At 32.5% G+C, this 17,156-nt stretch overlaps 2 protein-coding genes across 5 annotated transcripts; both read left to right on the top strand.

Moving 5' to 3' along the window:
* The first annotated feature begins 4,692 nt into the window (after positions 1-4,692).
* On the top strand, positions 4,693-5,085 carry LOC121265636. The gene has a single exon (XM_041169327.1). The coding sequence runs from the start codon at positions 4,693-4,695 to the stop codon at positions 5,083-5,085; it is 393 nt and encodes a 130-aa protein (XP_041025261.1).
* A 6,300-nt stretch (positions 5,086-11,385) lies between these two features.
* Positions 11,386-17,156, top strand: LOC121264193 (uncharacterized GPI-anchored protein At1g61900-like). 4 transcript variants are annotated; one of them, XM_041167267.1, is made up of 8 exons: positions 11,387-11,832; positions 13,716-13,895; positions 14,021-14,626; positions 15,017-15,262; positions 15,399-15,410; positions 15,667-15,807; positions 15,954-15,998; positions 16,649-17,156. In XM_041167267.1, exons 1-8 carry the CDS (start codon positions 11,727-11,729, stop codon positions 16,717-16,719), a joined length of 1,407 nt encoding a protein of 468 aa, XP_041023201.1. In that variant the 5' UTR covers positions 11,387-11,726; the 3' UTR covers positions 16,720-17,156. The 4 variants fall into 4 exon arrangements, with proteins under 4 accessions (XP_041023203.1, XP_041023204.1, XP_041023201.1 ...); XM_041167268.1 differs by having other exon boundaries at positions 11,387-11,836; XM_041167269.1 differs by lacking the exon at positions 13,716-13,895 and having other exon boundaries at positions 11,386-11,832.

Below are 17,156 nucleotides of genomic sequence, written 5' to 3'. Positions count from 1 at the left end.
ATATATAATATATATAATGAAAAGAAATAGGAAGTGCCCAATGGATTTTTTTTTTTCCTTTTGAAGATGGTTGCTATCGTACTATATCATTTACAATCTCATTAATTCCCTTAAAACTTTATTTTTATTTAATTATTATAATTAGTTATTTTCCATTTTCTACCGGCGGCCTCATCTGCGTGTAAACCCATGTCGATTTATTGGTCCGATCGAGCTTTTAATTAAGTATTGAGCTGTTAAAAAAATGTAAAAAAAAAAAAAAATAATAACTAGTGATATGAAGGAGCGGTGCTATATTTCAACAACAGAGTAACACCACTCTTTAAGTATTTGAATGCAATATTTAAGCTTGCCGGGTCAAGAGTACATGCAATTTAAGTTAATTAAGCGCTTTAGAAAGTACTTCAAGAAGCATATTGGCAAGAAATATACAATCTGTTCTGAAAATAAATTAAGAAGTTAAAACTATAAATTGGCATGCAGTTTTGGCCACATGAGTACTTACATGATGATCACGAGAAAGCTGGAGAACATACATTCAGGTCAACATTAATGGCTGTTTTACGCAAATGATTGTCTAGAACTTCAAAGATTTTAACTTCAAATTAACTGAGTCTCTCAACAAATTTATTCAAATGATCCCAGTACCAGAATGTCCAGAACCATGCAAAACTTGTACAAAACTATATATATATATATATATATATATATATATATATATATATATATTATATTGATACTGAAACAGTGAAACTTGGTAAAAACAGGAGGAAATATCTCTGTCTGTCGAAAGTTCATATTAAAGAAATGCATATTTTTGTAAGATTTTGTGCAAGTTTTCAAAATATCAAATTCTTGCATGCACCCGGGCTTTGACTACTATAAGTTGTGAATGTATAATTTGTAATTGGTTTGATCTTAAGAGGATTAATTTTGACATGACTGACCTATATATTATATATAAATATATAAATACACACACACATACACACACGCTTTGGAAACCCAACTCATGTGGTCGATGAATATCGTCTAATTTCTTCTACCTAGCTAATGGTTCTTTTTTCTTTCTTTCTCTCTTTTTTTTTTCCTAATCAATCATGCTTATCATAAATATGAAAATATTACAATTTGATAGAGGGAGGGTCATTGCTGCTATCAATATACAAAATACAAGTAGGTAGATTCTTTAAGAGTATGCTACCAAAAACAAAGTTGGTTGCTGCCCATTGTACTATTAAGTACGCACATCGATTTTAAGATCGATCAATTTTTTTAACGCTTCAATTATTTCGATTTTATAATACATGAAAGATGTCTTCAATAATTGGATTTATATGCCAAACTGGAACTTCACCATGTATAGCTGATATCACAAGCCGGGCATCACCTTCCATAATTGTTGAAACCTTTTCCAAGTGTTATGCCATCTTTATTGCAAGCAATGCTACATAAGCTTCTGCAAAGCCTGGATTTGTAGCATATTTTTTGGTATCCATATTTCTACAATGTTATCATCTGAGTCTCGACTTACAGCCAAAGATGTAAAGAAAGAGTCCCTTACTATTGCATCAAATGATATACTAGTTTGATTTCTTGATGGGGCTTGCCATTTCAACATTTGCCGAGATTTCAACTTTCTTTTCCATGCCTATAGATTTTCTTGGTAGGAAAAATCCAATTGTTCATTTGCCTTCTTTAGAGAAAAAACGGATTGGTTGTGGACAATGTCATTCTATATTCTCCAAATAAAATCTAACATTAAAATTGCAAAAATTTGGAAATTAATGTTTTTCCTGAGAATTTAATCCCAATCTAGACTCTGGGTTGATGATAATCAGTATCCACTCTTGCATTGAAATAATCAGCAATAAAGAGAGACTTAAAGGCCAGCTGCTTTGGTTCCAAAAAATTCTGGTAATTGGGCATTCAATGAAAAGATGGAGTATTGTTTCTTCTTGTTCATGGCACAAAGGGCCGCTAATAGAAGGGATATTTGGAATAAAACTCTTCAATATTCCTCTAGTTGGAATTATGTTTCATATAATTTTCCAAGCGAGTCACTTATGGCGGTCATGAATCTTTAGCTTAAAGACTTTTTCAATTGATGGACTAAGGAAATTTGGCAAACGTATATTGGGAAATTTTGCTACAATATGTTAAGTTGTTTTGACAGTAAACTTTCCATTCTGGCTATTTATCCAAATTCGATAGTCCATTCTTTGGTTGTTATAAGGCAATGAGATTTTTTGAATTTCCCTAATGCTATCTTGCTCGAAAAGAGTTAGCATTTTCTGAGTGTTCTAAGAGTGGGTTTTTGGATTGATCAGATCAGAGACTCTCAGAGATGAAAAGGTTTCACTATTTTGGCTCAGATGGTTTTGGCGAAAAATTTTCTAAAGTTGGGATTTAGGGATTTGACTACACTTTGACCGATATCCCATTAAAAATTTGAAAGCATGTACCTTTTGTTAGTAGCTCCCTTGTCTTCAAAATCCCTTTCCGTAACCATGAGTCTGTAGATTTTGGTGTTGCCTGCCAGAAAGAAGTTGTGTTTAGGTACTTTCTCGATTAAAGAGAGTGCCACATGCTTGGTTTTGTTTGACTCATTTCCCATCTCGTTTTAGTTAGAAGTGTTAAGTTCATGTTTTCCATTAGCCTCAGGCCCAACCCCCTTCTTTTTTTGGTTGACAAATTGATTTCCAAGATTTCAAGTTCAGTTTATGCTTTTGATCTTTTGTTGTTTCCCACCAAAAATTTTTAAAACTTGTATTTATCGATTTGAAGGCTAACTTTGGCAATATATGCACTGAAATCTTATATGAAGGGATTGTGCTTGCAATTGTTCTGATTAGCATTGTTTTTCCTGCCTGTGATAGTAATTTTGACTTCCATCCTTCAAGTTTCTTGTTAATATTTTCCAGCAATTCTTTTTAACTTTCTTTCTTTGATCTTCCAAAAGAGGTCAGGTTTTCCACGTACTTCATCCCGGATGATGATTGTTTGTATTGCATTTTCGTCAATATCTCAATTTTTGTTGCTTGGTTGGTATTTCTGGTGATGTAAATTGAAGATTTTTCCTTGTTGACTCTTTGACTTGACCAAGCATGGTATTTCTTTAGATTATCAATGATTATTTGGGCATTACTCTCATTGGCTTTCTCAAATATGATTAAATCATCTGTAAAAAATAAGTGAGATATTGGAGAGTAATTTCGGGTTAATTGAATGCCTTTAAAAGTTTCTTGTTGTTTCTGATCTAGCAATTAGTCTTGAGAGCACCTGTGTGTACAAAATGAAAAGAAAATATAATATGAGGTCGCCTTGTCTGAATCATCATTGTGCTTTGAAAAATTCTTTGGCACAACTGTTGATAATTAGGATTGAGAAAGAGGCTGGCATTACACATTCTTTGATCAAATTAATCCAATCTCCATTGTATCCGAATATTACTTTCATCACGGCAAATAAGAAATCCCATTCAACGTAGTCGAAATTTTTTTTCCATATCTAACTTGATCGTCAAGGGTTCAATATATAAGAAAATGACTTAAAATTTGCCATGATCTCATTATCAAGTTTTTTCTTTTAGCTGACAGGCTACGTATTTGAAACTTTGAATTAAGTCCTGATCCGATCGTTGGTTTGGGTTCAGAAATTAATAATTGCACGTTTTCTACGAAACTTGCTTTGATCTATATATCCATCTGTCTATTTCACTTTCGTATAAATTAACATTTTTCCAGTGGGCATTATCAATCGTCGTACGATCTTATATATGATTCCCGTGGGCTTCATTCTAACATTACTTTTATCTTTTATATTCGTGTTAACAAGCAAAATCATGAAGATTATATATATATATATATATATATAGTAGTCATGTATGTACCTACGTACGTGCTAATTACAAGTAACAAATTACATAAAAATCCTCAGAAAACTGAGTCTAATTAAATCAAATATGTATTTAAATACACTATATATATTGATCATCGGCCTTTTATTCATTCATGAGAAGATAAAACTTATATAAAGATGTTTAGACATAAAGATCATGGATTTAATCTTCAACAAACTAAATTAATGAAAAGATTAATTTTGAGACAAAGACAGCACGATGAACCTTATGATTCAAGAAGAAATTAATGGACGTGTTGCCTGTGCAAATTAACAAAGCACACGTGAAGTGAAGGAATGGACTTGAATCAAATTAAACAGAGCCAAGTCAAAGATTCCAATCACATATCCATGTTCACACTTGATATGTTCGAATAGCTAGATGCCCTTTTTGATCCGTTTCACACTTCAAAAATTATATTATTTAGATCTCCGTTACATATTTCCTTAATTTTTAGGTGAGGATTAGATTTTAATCTGAGATATGTACACGGAACAGGGTATCATTTGGTCAACCAACCACGCCGTTAGATTGCCACGAAAGAGAAATAGAGATGTATATAAATCTCAACCGACCTGCATGCCCTGGCCCCTTTTTGTCTCTCTAAACGTAGTTTCTTGGAACCTTGTTAACCGCCATGAACAGTACCCAAGTTTCCATCAAACACCTATAAATAGCCCGAACCTCTCCAGCTTTCAGATCTCTCTTTTCCCAGAGAAAAAACCCAGATTACATACCAACATATATATATATATATATATATATATATATATAAATATAAGAAACAGAAAATGGGAAACTGCTGTAGACGTGAATCGAGGTCGATGGTATGGGCTGGTGATGACTGGGGCTCTGTCACGTCAAAGATCGACGAAGAAGCTGATCATCAAAAAACTAATTACAACGTGGAAAGGCTGAGGCTTCTTGGTGAAAATGGAGATTTTGCTTTGTCTAATTCTTCGACTTCTACCGGTACTACTACGGGGGCTGCTACACGAGAGGTGAGGGTCAAGATCACAAAGAAGGAACTGGAGGAGTTGGTGGGGAGAGTGGACGTGCGAGGTTTGTCTGCGAAACAGATCTTGGCTCGGTTGATGGATGCTGCGGATCATATATACGATGAGGCGGAGCATGATCATCGGTCGTGGAGGCCGGCCCTGCAAAGTATTCCAGAGGACAATTAATGATTCACTATAAGCTCATCATGAACCAGATTGGAATCATGAGTATTTCTGTGTGTATGGAGAGAGAGAGAGAGAGAGAGAGAGATTGGAATGTATCATTATTTCTGTACATATTCGATGGAGTTCGATCTACGTACTGGGCATTAACAGAGGCCAGCGTTGTATTAGTTTGATTAATTCTGATTTTTTTTTATGTAATAATTTAGTCTTTAATTAACCAAGCTAGCTTTCTTGTGGCATTTATTTGCTGCTTTGGGTTCAATCCCTTGCGTCTAAATTGGATTTATAAAACCCAAATTCTCACGATGCATGGTACCGCGTCGATACTGTGATCATAACGATTTGCTCTTTTCTCGTTCCATATATTTTCCAGCAGTCAATTAAAAAAAAAATGGCGATATGTGTATTTGTTTTTGTGGTTGATTCAGAACTCGTTTATTTTTATAGATAAGATGAAATGAATTGAGATTAATTAAAATTAAAAATTAAATAAAATATTATTAAAATATATTTTTAATATTATTTTTATTTTAAAAAACTAAATAGTTTAGTTTATTTTATGTAAAAATTTAAAAAAATTATAATAATTAAATGAAATGAAATTAAATAAATTAAAAATAATGGTAAAATCAAAATAGAACTCAGATGCAGAATGTCAGAACCCGTACGTTTATTAATGATTTTTGACATTTTATATGAAAATAAAAATAATAGAGAGAATCTTCTAGACCTGAATTGGTCCAGATCCGAGGAGGGGAGGGTCAAGATTATCCTTGCGAATAGTACGTACTTGTGACTGTATCTTGATCTTTTTGCCTTTTCTTTTATTTATTTGTTTATTTACTTTCTAAGAGCGGATGCAATTTAACAACCAGTTTACAATTAAGGAAATAAAATTATTTTATAAAATAATAAAACATGTTTTACATCTCCTTTTTATTATCTTTTTAATTTTTTTTATTACCTAAGTTGTAAAGTTGTCGAAGGCAGCTATCATTATTCATTTCAAATTTGAAAATTCGGTACAGACCTTTTAGAACATTTTAATTGATTAGTTCAACATCGGCCTGGATAAGCTCGGAGAAGAAAGAAAAAATACACCATGATGACGGTGTATCACTGTATGCTGGGGCTCAGATCATGAGACTAATCTTTAAATCTATCTTTCTTTTCATATTATGATTGTTAACATAGACTAATCTAGCATGTCATATTGAAAAGAAACATGTAAAAAATATAAATTTATTATCAAAGTCAAATTTATCTTCTATATTATTTTAAATATTTATTACAAACAAACTACCACTCACATAACATTTCTCCACAAATGACTCATATTTAATTACAATAACTTTATTGAATTGAAATAATAATATGTAACATGCCCTACTAAGTAAATATCCACTAATTAAGTTTCTCCTCACCTTTGGTACATAAAGTACTTTTTCTAAAGGAAAAGTATTTCTAGACGTTAATTTGAGTTTAATTTTTCCTATTCCAAATACTTATATAGAGGTGGAGTTACCCATCGTTACTTTCATACCGCTTGTATCCTAATATGTTGAAAAAATATTGCAGCTAAAAATGACATGTACATTGGCTTTTGTGTCTACTATCCAGTCAATAGTACTACAAGCCAAATAAACGTAGGGACTTATGGTTACATACATTTCATTGGTTTCAACGGAGTCAGTCTCGGAAATGATCATATGAGCATGTGGGTCAAGTGATCTTGGTTGTTCATTGCCTTGATTTTTTCTCTTCTTATAACGATAATTTTTGATCAAGTAACCTGGTTTGTTATGGTTAAAACAAATGAGTCTCTTATAATCTTTGTTGATATAAAACTTTGGTTTCAAATTATTACCATAATTAGTTTTACTCTTATTGAATTTGGATTTCTAATGTAATGGATTATTATGTATTTTATGACCTTCTACAATATTTACTTTAGACTGAAAATCAAAAACCAATGGTGGGACAGGATTATTTTTTAAGTGTTGTTCTTGGATCCTAATGTAGAGATCAATGTTTTCATGATCATATCTCCAATTTTATGTTTAAGAGATAGGCCAAAATTTTTCCATAAATGAGACAACTTGTCTATTGTATAAGCAACTTGAAGACGCTCGATAATACACATTCCCCGTTGGCCCAATTCATGATAAATGATAGTTAACTCAGAGGCTTGCTCTAGCACAAATTTGGAATCATCTATCTTAAAGCTAAGAAATTGGCTTGCAGACCTGCGATGTATTTATCCATTCCAGCATCTTGTACACCATATTTCTTATCAAGAGCATTCCAAATATTTTTGGCAGATTTAATGTGTAGGTAAACATAAAAAAAATATATCACTTAAATGATTTAAAATCCTACATCTACACAAATTATCTTTTTCTGCATATGTTTGCAATTCAATAGTACGTGCAGGTTCATGTAAATCATCGGAATGATGATAATTTTTAATAACAAAGTATAATCCAAGCATTGTAAGAAATATTTTCATATTTTCTTGCCAACGCTTAAAATTGACTCCTCCAAATTTCTTGAGTGCAATAGATTCATTTGAAGTCATGGTGACAGCCAATTAATTAAAGCTCACCTCTAATTTAACAAAGAGAATTCTACTCTAAGATTGTCGGTAAATATTTTGAAATGTTTTGTAAACTAGAGAATATGTAAAATAACAAGAATAATTTAGAAAAAAGAGAACACGGTGTTGAGGTACGTTGTAATGGACGTTTTCCTTATATTAGATTTCGCCGCCTCCAAATTTGAATATGTACTAGGCTTCTTGAAAATCTACTCCCAATATACAATAACGTCAATTCCCGTTAATCTCCTCGTCAGTGCACATAAAAGGAGATTCTCGAACTCAATATAAAATTACCAAAGCCCAAATAAATAAAGACAAAAAGAAAAAGAAAGTGTTTCACTAATTTTTTTAAAGAATTTGGAGTTAATGAATTTGTGAGTGGGGTTCTCTATTTATAGAGAATGAAATGACACTTGTGAAAAGTCACAATTAAAATGAATGAACACTTTTGAAAAGTCACAACTTCAAATATTAGATAATACACTGAAAATGTTTCTAATTCACCAAAGGACACAACCTTTCATTTGGTTGGCAAACGATTAAGACACATATCCTCAAGAAGCATAAATTGGTTCAAGTTATCATAATACATTTTCATTTAAATCTATATAATCAAACCGATACATTAAACAATAGTAATGGTTCACATTATTTTTTACTTTACATCAAATATTTAATCATTTCTAAGTTTAAAAATCAACGACGACGTGTAGGAATAAACTATTAAATATCAAAGAACTAATTCCACCTCTTTCTATTAGTTTAACTTTTGACATAAGTGATGATTTGATATAGTATCATATCAACGTTCTTGAATTTAAACCATAACTTTACACTCTATTCTATTTATTTAAATATTCTACATGTTAGGCGGATGAATGTTAAGATTGTATTACAAATAATTATAAATGAAAAATGTTAAATGTACTTAAGAAAAACTTACTTCTTCCACATGTCAATTATTGATACGTTGAAAATCATATAATTTAAAATTTAAAATTTCAATTCCGAAAGAAAACTAACAAAATGAGTCTTGTAAATAAAATTGTAAGTACATGTAGCACTACTCATTATAAATTTATCATTTTCTGTCTATTTAAATTTTTTAGATAAGTATTGATTTGACACAAAATGCAACCAAAAGGATTTGAAGTACTCAAACCCAGCCCTTTAGAGCATTAGTAATGGTGTAGGCAAAGGTAAACATAAAATTTGGCTATTTTCCTTTGCCATTTAAGAGAGATTTTCATATTAAATTATTCATCTATTAGTCAAAATAATAATAAAATATTATTTTTTAATAATAATAATCTTTTTTTTCTTTTTTTTTTCATATTTTACAATTATACTAATTATATGTTAATTAATAATTTAATTAATAATTAAATTATTATTTTACTTTCCGTCGAGAGTGAGTGAGTGGAAGGAGAGAGAAATAAGTGATAAAATAATCAATATATGGTAAACAATATCTATCGAAATATGCAGAGACACTAAGCAAAAAATTTATATTTGGAAATTTATATTTGGATCGTCCAAGTAGATTTAATGGAGTTGTTAGTTAAATATTGGTTTGGAATGATATTTGCCTATATTATTGCTAGTGCTCTTAGATCTTTGAGCTTATTAGGGGTGCTAAATAGTCTGTTCGGACTGGAGAAATTGACCGGACCAATCATTTTGGTCTGGACCAAGACTGAGACCGGTTGGCCTCAATCCATGTCTTAGAGGACCGAAGTTTCGGTTCAGTCTCGGTTAAGGGTTTTTCCACCCCAGACCGGATCGGACTTGACCAAATGAAAAATAAAAATAAAAAATATTTTATATATTATTTATACAATAATTGTACAATTTATTATATAATTTTCATCTAACCTATCACCTTTAACATTATAAAATTTTAAATATGTTATTAACACTTGTTAATATTCTATCAATTAACTAATGTATAATATCAATTAGCTAATTATATAGTAATTATATAAATTAATAATGTAATTTTCATCTAATTTATTATCATTGATCATATAAAATATTTTTTTATTGAGTTAGTTATATAATTTACATTAATATATCACTTAATTTTAATTTAGTATTTTAAATAAAAAAATTTTATTAATTGATTTAAAAAAAAAATAATAATTAGGCAGGACCGACCAGACCGGACTATAAGTGTTCGGTTCAGTCCGATTCAAAAAAATGATGGATTAAAAATATTCAGTCCATCATCACTCCAGACTAGACAGACTGATTTGCACCATTAGAGCTTGTAGACCTTGCTTCGGTGCCCAACCCACCGTGGGCGTGGAGTTGTGACCAGCAGGCAGCCAGACATCTACCCACGAAAAACCATTTTTATTATATATTATAGTTTAATAGCACATTCGTATATTATGTTCATGTAATTTTTTATTTAAGAATTATATTTTAAAAAATATCTTTCAACTATCTTAAAAATCGTATTGTCCACATATAACCAAAAACTCAAATATTTCAAGATGTATTTAACATGCAGTCGGTATTGTTTGACACGTGGATAGAAAAAAATAAGATTTTTCAATCAATTGCTTAAAATTATAGTATCTAACATGAAATACATCTTATGATATTGAAAAATACTAATATGCCCGATGTATTTAACGACGATAGTGTATTTGCATGTTTTTTTTTTATAAATATTTTTAAATAATACGTAAATGAAATACCAATCACTAGCGTTGGTCAAATACATCGGTTCCTATAGCAGGACCTCATAATATTTAATATTTAATGCAGTAAAAAAGTTTTTTAAAACAATATTAAATGTCTAATACATATTACGAAGAACTATGATATATTTATTAGGAAAATGATAGAGTTATTACTCTTCTAATATTTTTTTACTATTTTTTTTCGTATTTGATTTTTTTAAATTTTTTATTTTACTTAATAATTAAAAAAGTGACTAGTAGTAAAATTATATATATATTTTTTAAATTTTTTTTAATGATTAAGGATGTTAAAAAAATATTTAAAAGAAAATGAAAAAAAAAATACACTATAAATAGTTGGTGAGTAATAAAAAGATATAACCCTATCACTATCCTATTTATTATACTCTAGATGTTAAAATTATTTCATAATGAAACAAGCCTAAAAGGAAAACAACATTTCACATCAAATTTTAATAATTTACGGGATTGGCTGTGAAATCAGCACCATAAAAATAAAAGGAAATTAAATCCCAATTCTATGCACTGACAACTATAATTATTTTAGAGTAGTGTTATATATATTTATATTTTTATTTATAAGATTTATTTTTTTAATTTTTTTTAAAATTTAAAATTTATCAAGTTTAATATATCAATAACTAACAGGTATAAGTATGTATTTTATAAATTTTTTTTAAATACATTTAATATTTTCTATTATTCAAATAGTCCTGAAATTGATAGCAGGATGATAAGTACATTTTTGTTTTTTTATTTTTATTTATTTTTTAAATATATATTTTTTAAAATATACGAATTTAATAATAATCACTTTTTTAATTATTAAATTTTATTTTAAGGAAAAAAAAAAAAACAATCAATCAAACCATGAGTATTCAGTTAGCATTTCTTTCTCTTATTCAAAACAATTAACAAGCAACTGGCAAACAAGCAACTGGCAAGTGGCTCAGAAACGCAGCAATAATAATGATAATTGATAGCATCCACCGCACCTGTGCATGTGCCAGGCAAAGCAAACAGCTCCACCCGCGTCTCACGCGTGGGAGAGACAACGGGTGTTGTGTACGAAGGTGGGGGAGGGGCAAAAGGTCATTGATGGCGTTTAATGCACCAGGGGTCCAGCGCTGCTCTATCTTTCTCCTACATCTATTACTGATACTGCTTTCGTCCCCACACTTTCGAGCTCATTCATGGCTTCTCAATACTCTTTGTTTATTCATATACCCTCCTCTCCCTTAATTCCAAAGCTGATGCTTCCTAACCACTCTTTCTCTTCGGGTTCTCTTTTGGCTCTGCTTTTCAACATTTAATGGTACTATATTTTTTCTATGGTTTCTCTGTTTGAGAGTGATACTAGAGAAGGCATGAAGGAGAGGGCATCTCTCAAGCTCACTCCCAACATCATTCTTGCGGAAGTCTTTCTGTTGGCTGTCTGTGAGTATGCAACCCTTACTGGTTGATTCCTTCACTGGGTTTTCGTTATTTTACATGATTTACGAGTTTTTTTAGTTGGATCATTGTTGAATCTCTCCATTTTGGAAGAAAAGTAAATGGGTTTGTCGTATGTTTTCCTGAATTGCGGGGTTTTTCAATCTGGCTTTTGCAGAATTTCAACATTGGTGTAGGGATGTGGTGGTTCCTTTTTATGGACGTTTTTTAAGTTCATTTTTCGTCTCTTGAGAATATAGTGCTCTGGCAATTAATTGACTGAGGTTGTATTAGTTTGTATTATTGAAACTACCAGTTTACTTGCATGATCTGCGTGTTTTTCTGGTAAATCAATTTCTTTCTTTGAAGGTTCAGAATGATGTGCCACTGTTCAAGATTTAGGCTAGCGTTAGTGTTTTGGAATTAATTGGTGCGATTAGTTTAGGCTGAAAGGAGCCGTACGGGATAGTGTTAATAACTTGTCGCTGTGATAGTACCCTGGCCACCATTGTTTTGATTGTTGCAACAAATGTTATGACACAAATAGCATATCTAATCTTGAATGGATCAAATAATGCAAAGGTTGCTTTTCATGGAAATAGTGCTAAGAAAAGCACGACCTTGGGTGCATCTGAAGACTATATACTTGAAATTTCCGAGCCTTGAGATTCTCAGCAAGTAATAGTTCTGTATTTTTAAGTTTTTTAAATTCCAATCATTTTTTTAAATAATGGTTACGATTTTGTCATGTCCAGTTTAAAAATTGTTTTTATGTTTTTGGTATCAGCATCATCTGGTACTTTTAATTATGGTAAAATGCGGAAAGCACCAAGGTGGTAGATACTGAGTGGTAATAGTGGCAAATACTGATGTGGTAGATTCCAACCACTTGAGATGAAAGAAATGATTGAGATTTAAGAAGGTTTGCATGGTAGAATACCCTCAGAATTCTAAGGATGCTGATTCAAATATACACGTGGATTGATGAATTTCTTATAGTTTGTATTTTCTACAAGGGAGGAGTCATATTTCAAACCTACACGTGTGAAATTCATATTTCAAACCTAGAATGAAATAAACCGATGGGTCAATAAGAGGCAGACTCAGTATATCACTAATATTGGCGCTCCTTGATATGGGGTAGTCTCCACTGGAAGCCTGGTCTTTTATTTTCTCACATATTGCATCATTAGTCAGAGCCGGAAGGTTTCATGTTATTATTTGTAGAGAATCATTTTTATTGCATATTCAGCCTTTTTAAGTAGTCTCATCATTTTAGAATTTACCTTCTCTTCTCATCTGGTTGTGTTTGGTTGTTGAACCAAACTCAACTCATCACAAACCAATCATTGATGGGACCCACTACTTTTTTAACTTCTCATAAAAAAGTTAAATTCATCTCAACCTACTTCATACTTTTCAACCTAAAAAGTTAAACCCATCTCAACCTAAAAAGTTAAACCCATCTCAACCTAAAAAAGTTAAACCCATCTTAATGGGAGCCACAAAATACTACTATTCACAACTCAACTCATCTCAATATCCAAACGGAGGTGAGTTAGGTTGTGGTGTGCCCCCTCCTCCTCCAAAAAAGTTTTATTGGTGAATGGAAGTTTAAATTGATACACCTTAGTCATTGCATTCGTTTGATTCAACGAGAAGTTATCCATTCCCCAAATGCTTTAGTATAACATGATTTGTTAGTTTATATACAACTAGGATTTATTCCCTTGTCACCTCATATATTTTCAGACATAATGCGTCTAGTAATTCAAATTTTTACCTCAACTGTTTATAAAACGTACAGGGAAACTGTCCATGTAGGATTTTCAGATACTATCTTTTAACTTGCAAGATTACAACGTCATTTTCTCATGCTTTTGGTATAGGTTTCCATGAATCTTGCTGCAGCCAGTTAGATCATCTTAGTGATCCTGTTTTAATGGATAAAAAAGGGGATGCGATTCTTCCTGAGACCTCTCCTAGTGGGTCTCCTCGGCCTTTTCTTCCTCTCCTTGCACCTTCACCACTGGTACCCTTCACAAATACCACTGTCACAAAATTATCAGGTCTATTTATTTTTAATTTAGATTGAATATCCATTTAAATCATTTCCTTGAAGTTATTTGGATTGAAGATTTCAGTACGCTTTCTGCTTGGTGATCTCTCTCTCTCTCTCTCTCCTCCAATGCAGGTATCTGTGTGTTAAACTTCACTGCTGCTGAAAGCTTGATGAGTGTAACAGCAATAGATTGCTGGTCGGCATTTGCACCATTTCTGGCTAATGTAATCTGTTGTCCGCAGTTGGAAGCCACCCTTGAAATTCTCATTGGTCAATCAAGTAAAGAAACCAATGTTCTTGCTTTAAATGGGACCCTTGCCAAATCTTGTCTCTCAGATATTGAGAAGGTTTTGGTAGGCCAAGGTGCAAATGAGAATCTCACACAGATTTGCTCAATTCATGCTTCAAAACTCACTGAAGCATCTTGCCCTGTCAATAGTGTTAATGAGTTGGAGAGCATTGTTGATACTTTGAAGCTTCTGGCAGCTTGTGAAGAGATTGATCCTGTGAAAGAATGCTGCAGCCAAATTTGCCAGAGTGCGATATTAGAAGCTGCTACGAGGATTGCTTTGAAATCTTCTGAGCTTTTGAGCATGGATGGGGCCTATATATTACCTCAGCACTCTACCAGGGTGAATGATTGTAAGAGTATTGTCCTCCGTTGGTTGGCTAGTGAACTTAATGCTTCTCATGCGAAGAAAGTTCTCAGAGGACTATCCAATTGCAATGTAAATAAAGGTGAGTTTTGGGTAATGAATGTATGCCAAAAGAACCTCTCTCAAGATTACTTGTCTAGGGTTTTTTTTTGGAGAAACCTCGTGACATTTAAATTATTTACAAATTCATAAATGTGTATGTATTAGAAGCAAAATGCTTGTGTGAGAATGTGTGGAATACTGCATACTATTAATACTGGATCCTTCTTGATAACCTTGGTGGTTTGTAGCTGGTCTAATCTATCTGTATCTGTAATTTCCTCAATCCTTTATCAAGCAAATTAATTAATTCCACATTTTGTTGTGCAGCAGTTCTTGTTAGCTCTACGTTTTTATACTTGTTAAATACTGACTAGCGATGCCAGTCCCTTCAGCTGACCTTACTGATAATGTCTCGTATTTTCTTCTTCAGTTTGCCCCCTGGTGTTTCCTGACATGAGCCATGTGGTAACGGGCTGTGGGGATCGGATAAATAACCGAACAACATGCTGTAGTGCCATGGGAAGCTATGTATCCCACTTGCAAAAGCAGAGTTTTATAACTAACTTGCAGGCTTTGGATTGTGCTGCATCATTGGGAAAAAAGTTAAGAAAATCAAATATTACCAAAAATGTATACAGCCTCTGTCATATTAACCTCAAGGATTTTTCCCTCGAAGGTAGGTGCTGTTTATCTGTATCCTTTTCATGGGCAAACTAAATCTGTTATTTACTCAAAGATGATTCTAACACATGATATTTTTGTTGTTTTTTGCCATTTTGAAATGCTGTGGAACGATAATTTGAACATCTCAGTTGGAAATCAAGGTAATGTTCCTGATGCATATGCATTAAGAACTGATAGTCTATAGACAGAATCACTGAGTATGATTCCAAAATTACCCAATTCTTTTTCGCTTTTTTTCTTCCTATCTTTTTACTGTTCTTGTTCTGTGCAAGGTTTTGAAGTATTAAAACATATAGTTTCTTATCTAGACCTGTCTTAGAGGATGGATTAAAAAGTATTATTTTCAGATTGCAATCTTGTGATTAGCTTGTTTTTCTTTATCCTCTTCTGGAGCAGAGGCTGGATGTCTTTTGCCAAGCACACCTTCTGATGCAACGATTGACACATCTTCAGAAGTAAGCTTCCTTTGTGATCTGAATGACAACATTCCCGCTCCCTGGCCCCCTACATCTCACGTGCCAGCTTCATGTAATAAAAGTATGTCCTGCCTGTTGAGTTTTATTCATTAATATGGCAAATCCTGCAATTTGTTTCTTGTTCCGTTTGAAAATCAAAATTCTTTTTGTAAAACAAAGGGTTATGTTCTCCGTTCTACTTATCAACCTGAGTTTTGGCAATTTCAGGTGTGAAAATTCCTGCACTTCCAGCTGTGGCATCTGCCCAAAATGGTAAGTATTTGTATAATTATTTCATTCTTTACATTTTAATTCAATGTGGGTCGCATTTGTACATTTTTTTAAAAAACATTTAACACAAGATATGTTTTAACCATGAAGAGATACCACAGAAGTAGACTCACAAAGAAATGCTTAACCACGAAAAGATATCACAAAAGTAAATCCACAAACTGAAGTGGCTTGATGTGGTACGTTATATTGTAAAACTACTTTTATTGTAAAATAGATCTAACGTATTATATGAAGCCATGTCATTTTTTGGGTTTATTTTTGTGAGATCTCTTTGCGGCTGTAGCACTTCTCTTAACATAATGTGGGTTGGGTTTATGCAAGCTTGAATTGTGGAAAACCCAGAACAGATGCTTAGTTTCACGGTTGTACTTGCCTTGAATGGTATCCATCCTGATTGAGGTGTTTGAGGGGCGCTAGTGTTCTTTCAGAGGGGCTATCCAAAGAAGGAGAAACCGAATCCCTAAGTAATCCACTTTTTATATCTTTATAGGACACACACACACCCAAAAAAAAAAAAAAAAAAAAAAAAGGAAAAGAAAAAGGAAAGACTTGTTGGCAAAGAGGTTGGAGGAAGTTCCTCCCTAGTCTGTTGCTAGGAATTGTGGACTTAATGCTCATCTGCTTTGCAGGACTTCATCCGGATAGTGTCATGAATTTTCTGCTCTTTGCTTCATCAGTAGTCCTCGTAACGCTATTGTAATTTCAAGAAGCTTTTCCTTGCACACTGCACTCTGTCACACCTCGAAGGCTAGATGAAAGTCATGTCCAGTAAGGTTTTTCTTCATCCAATCCGAGTTCCTGAATAGAAGACAATTGTGTATTGGGCAGTGCAGAGAATCTCTATTTCCGGAGCTTATACAGCTGTGGTTCTGATTATATTGATTAGCCATTCTTGCTTGCTGGTATAATAGAAATTTTTGTACAGAAAACCAAGAAAAGGAGGAAACTGATGATACTGTAATTATCAATATTGCCATGTAAAGTTGAGTTGTAGACTTGTGGTTGGAAGAGGGTCTGTTGTAACATGTTAGTAACATGGCCAATCCATAGTTGTCAGTGCTCCATCTATTTTGGATGACGATTGGCCAACTTTACAGGCATTTTGGACTACGACAGAGCTTGACCGGATTTTTACCA

This window comes from Juglans microcarpa x Juglans regia, chromosome 5D (assembly GCF_004785595.1).
Source record: "Juglans microcarpa x Juglans regia isolate MS1-56 chromosome 5D, Jm3101_v1.0, whole genome shotgun sequence".
In the NCBI taxonomy this organism is placed as follows: domain Eukaryota; kingdom Viridiplantae; phylum Streptophyta; class Magnoliopsida; order Fagales; family Juglandaceae; genus Juglans; species Juglans microcarpa x Juglans regia.
This window is presented reverse-complemented; position numbering and strand designations above follow the sequence as displayed.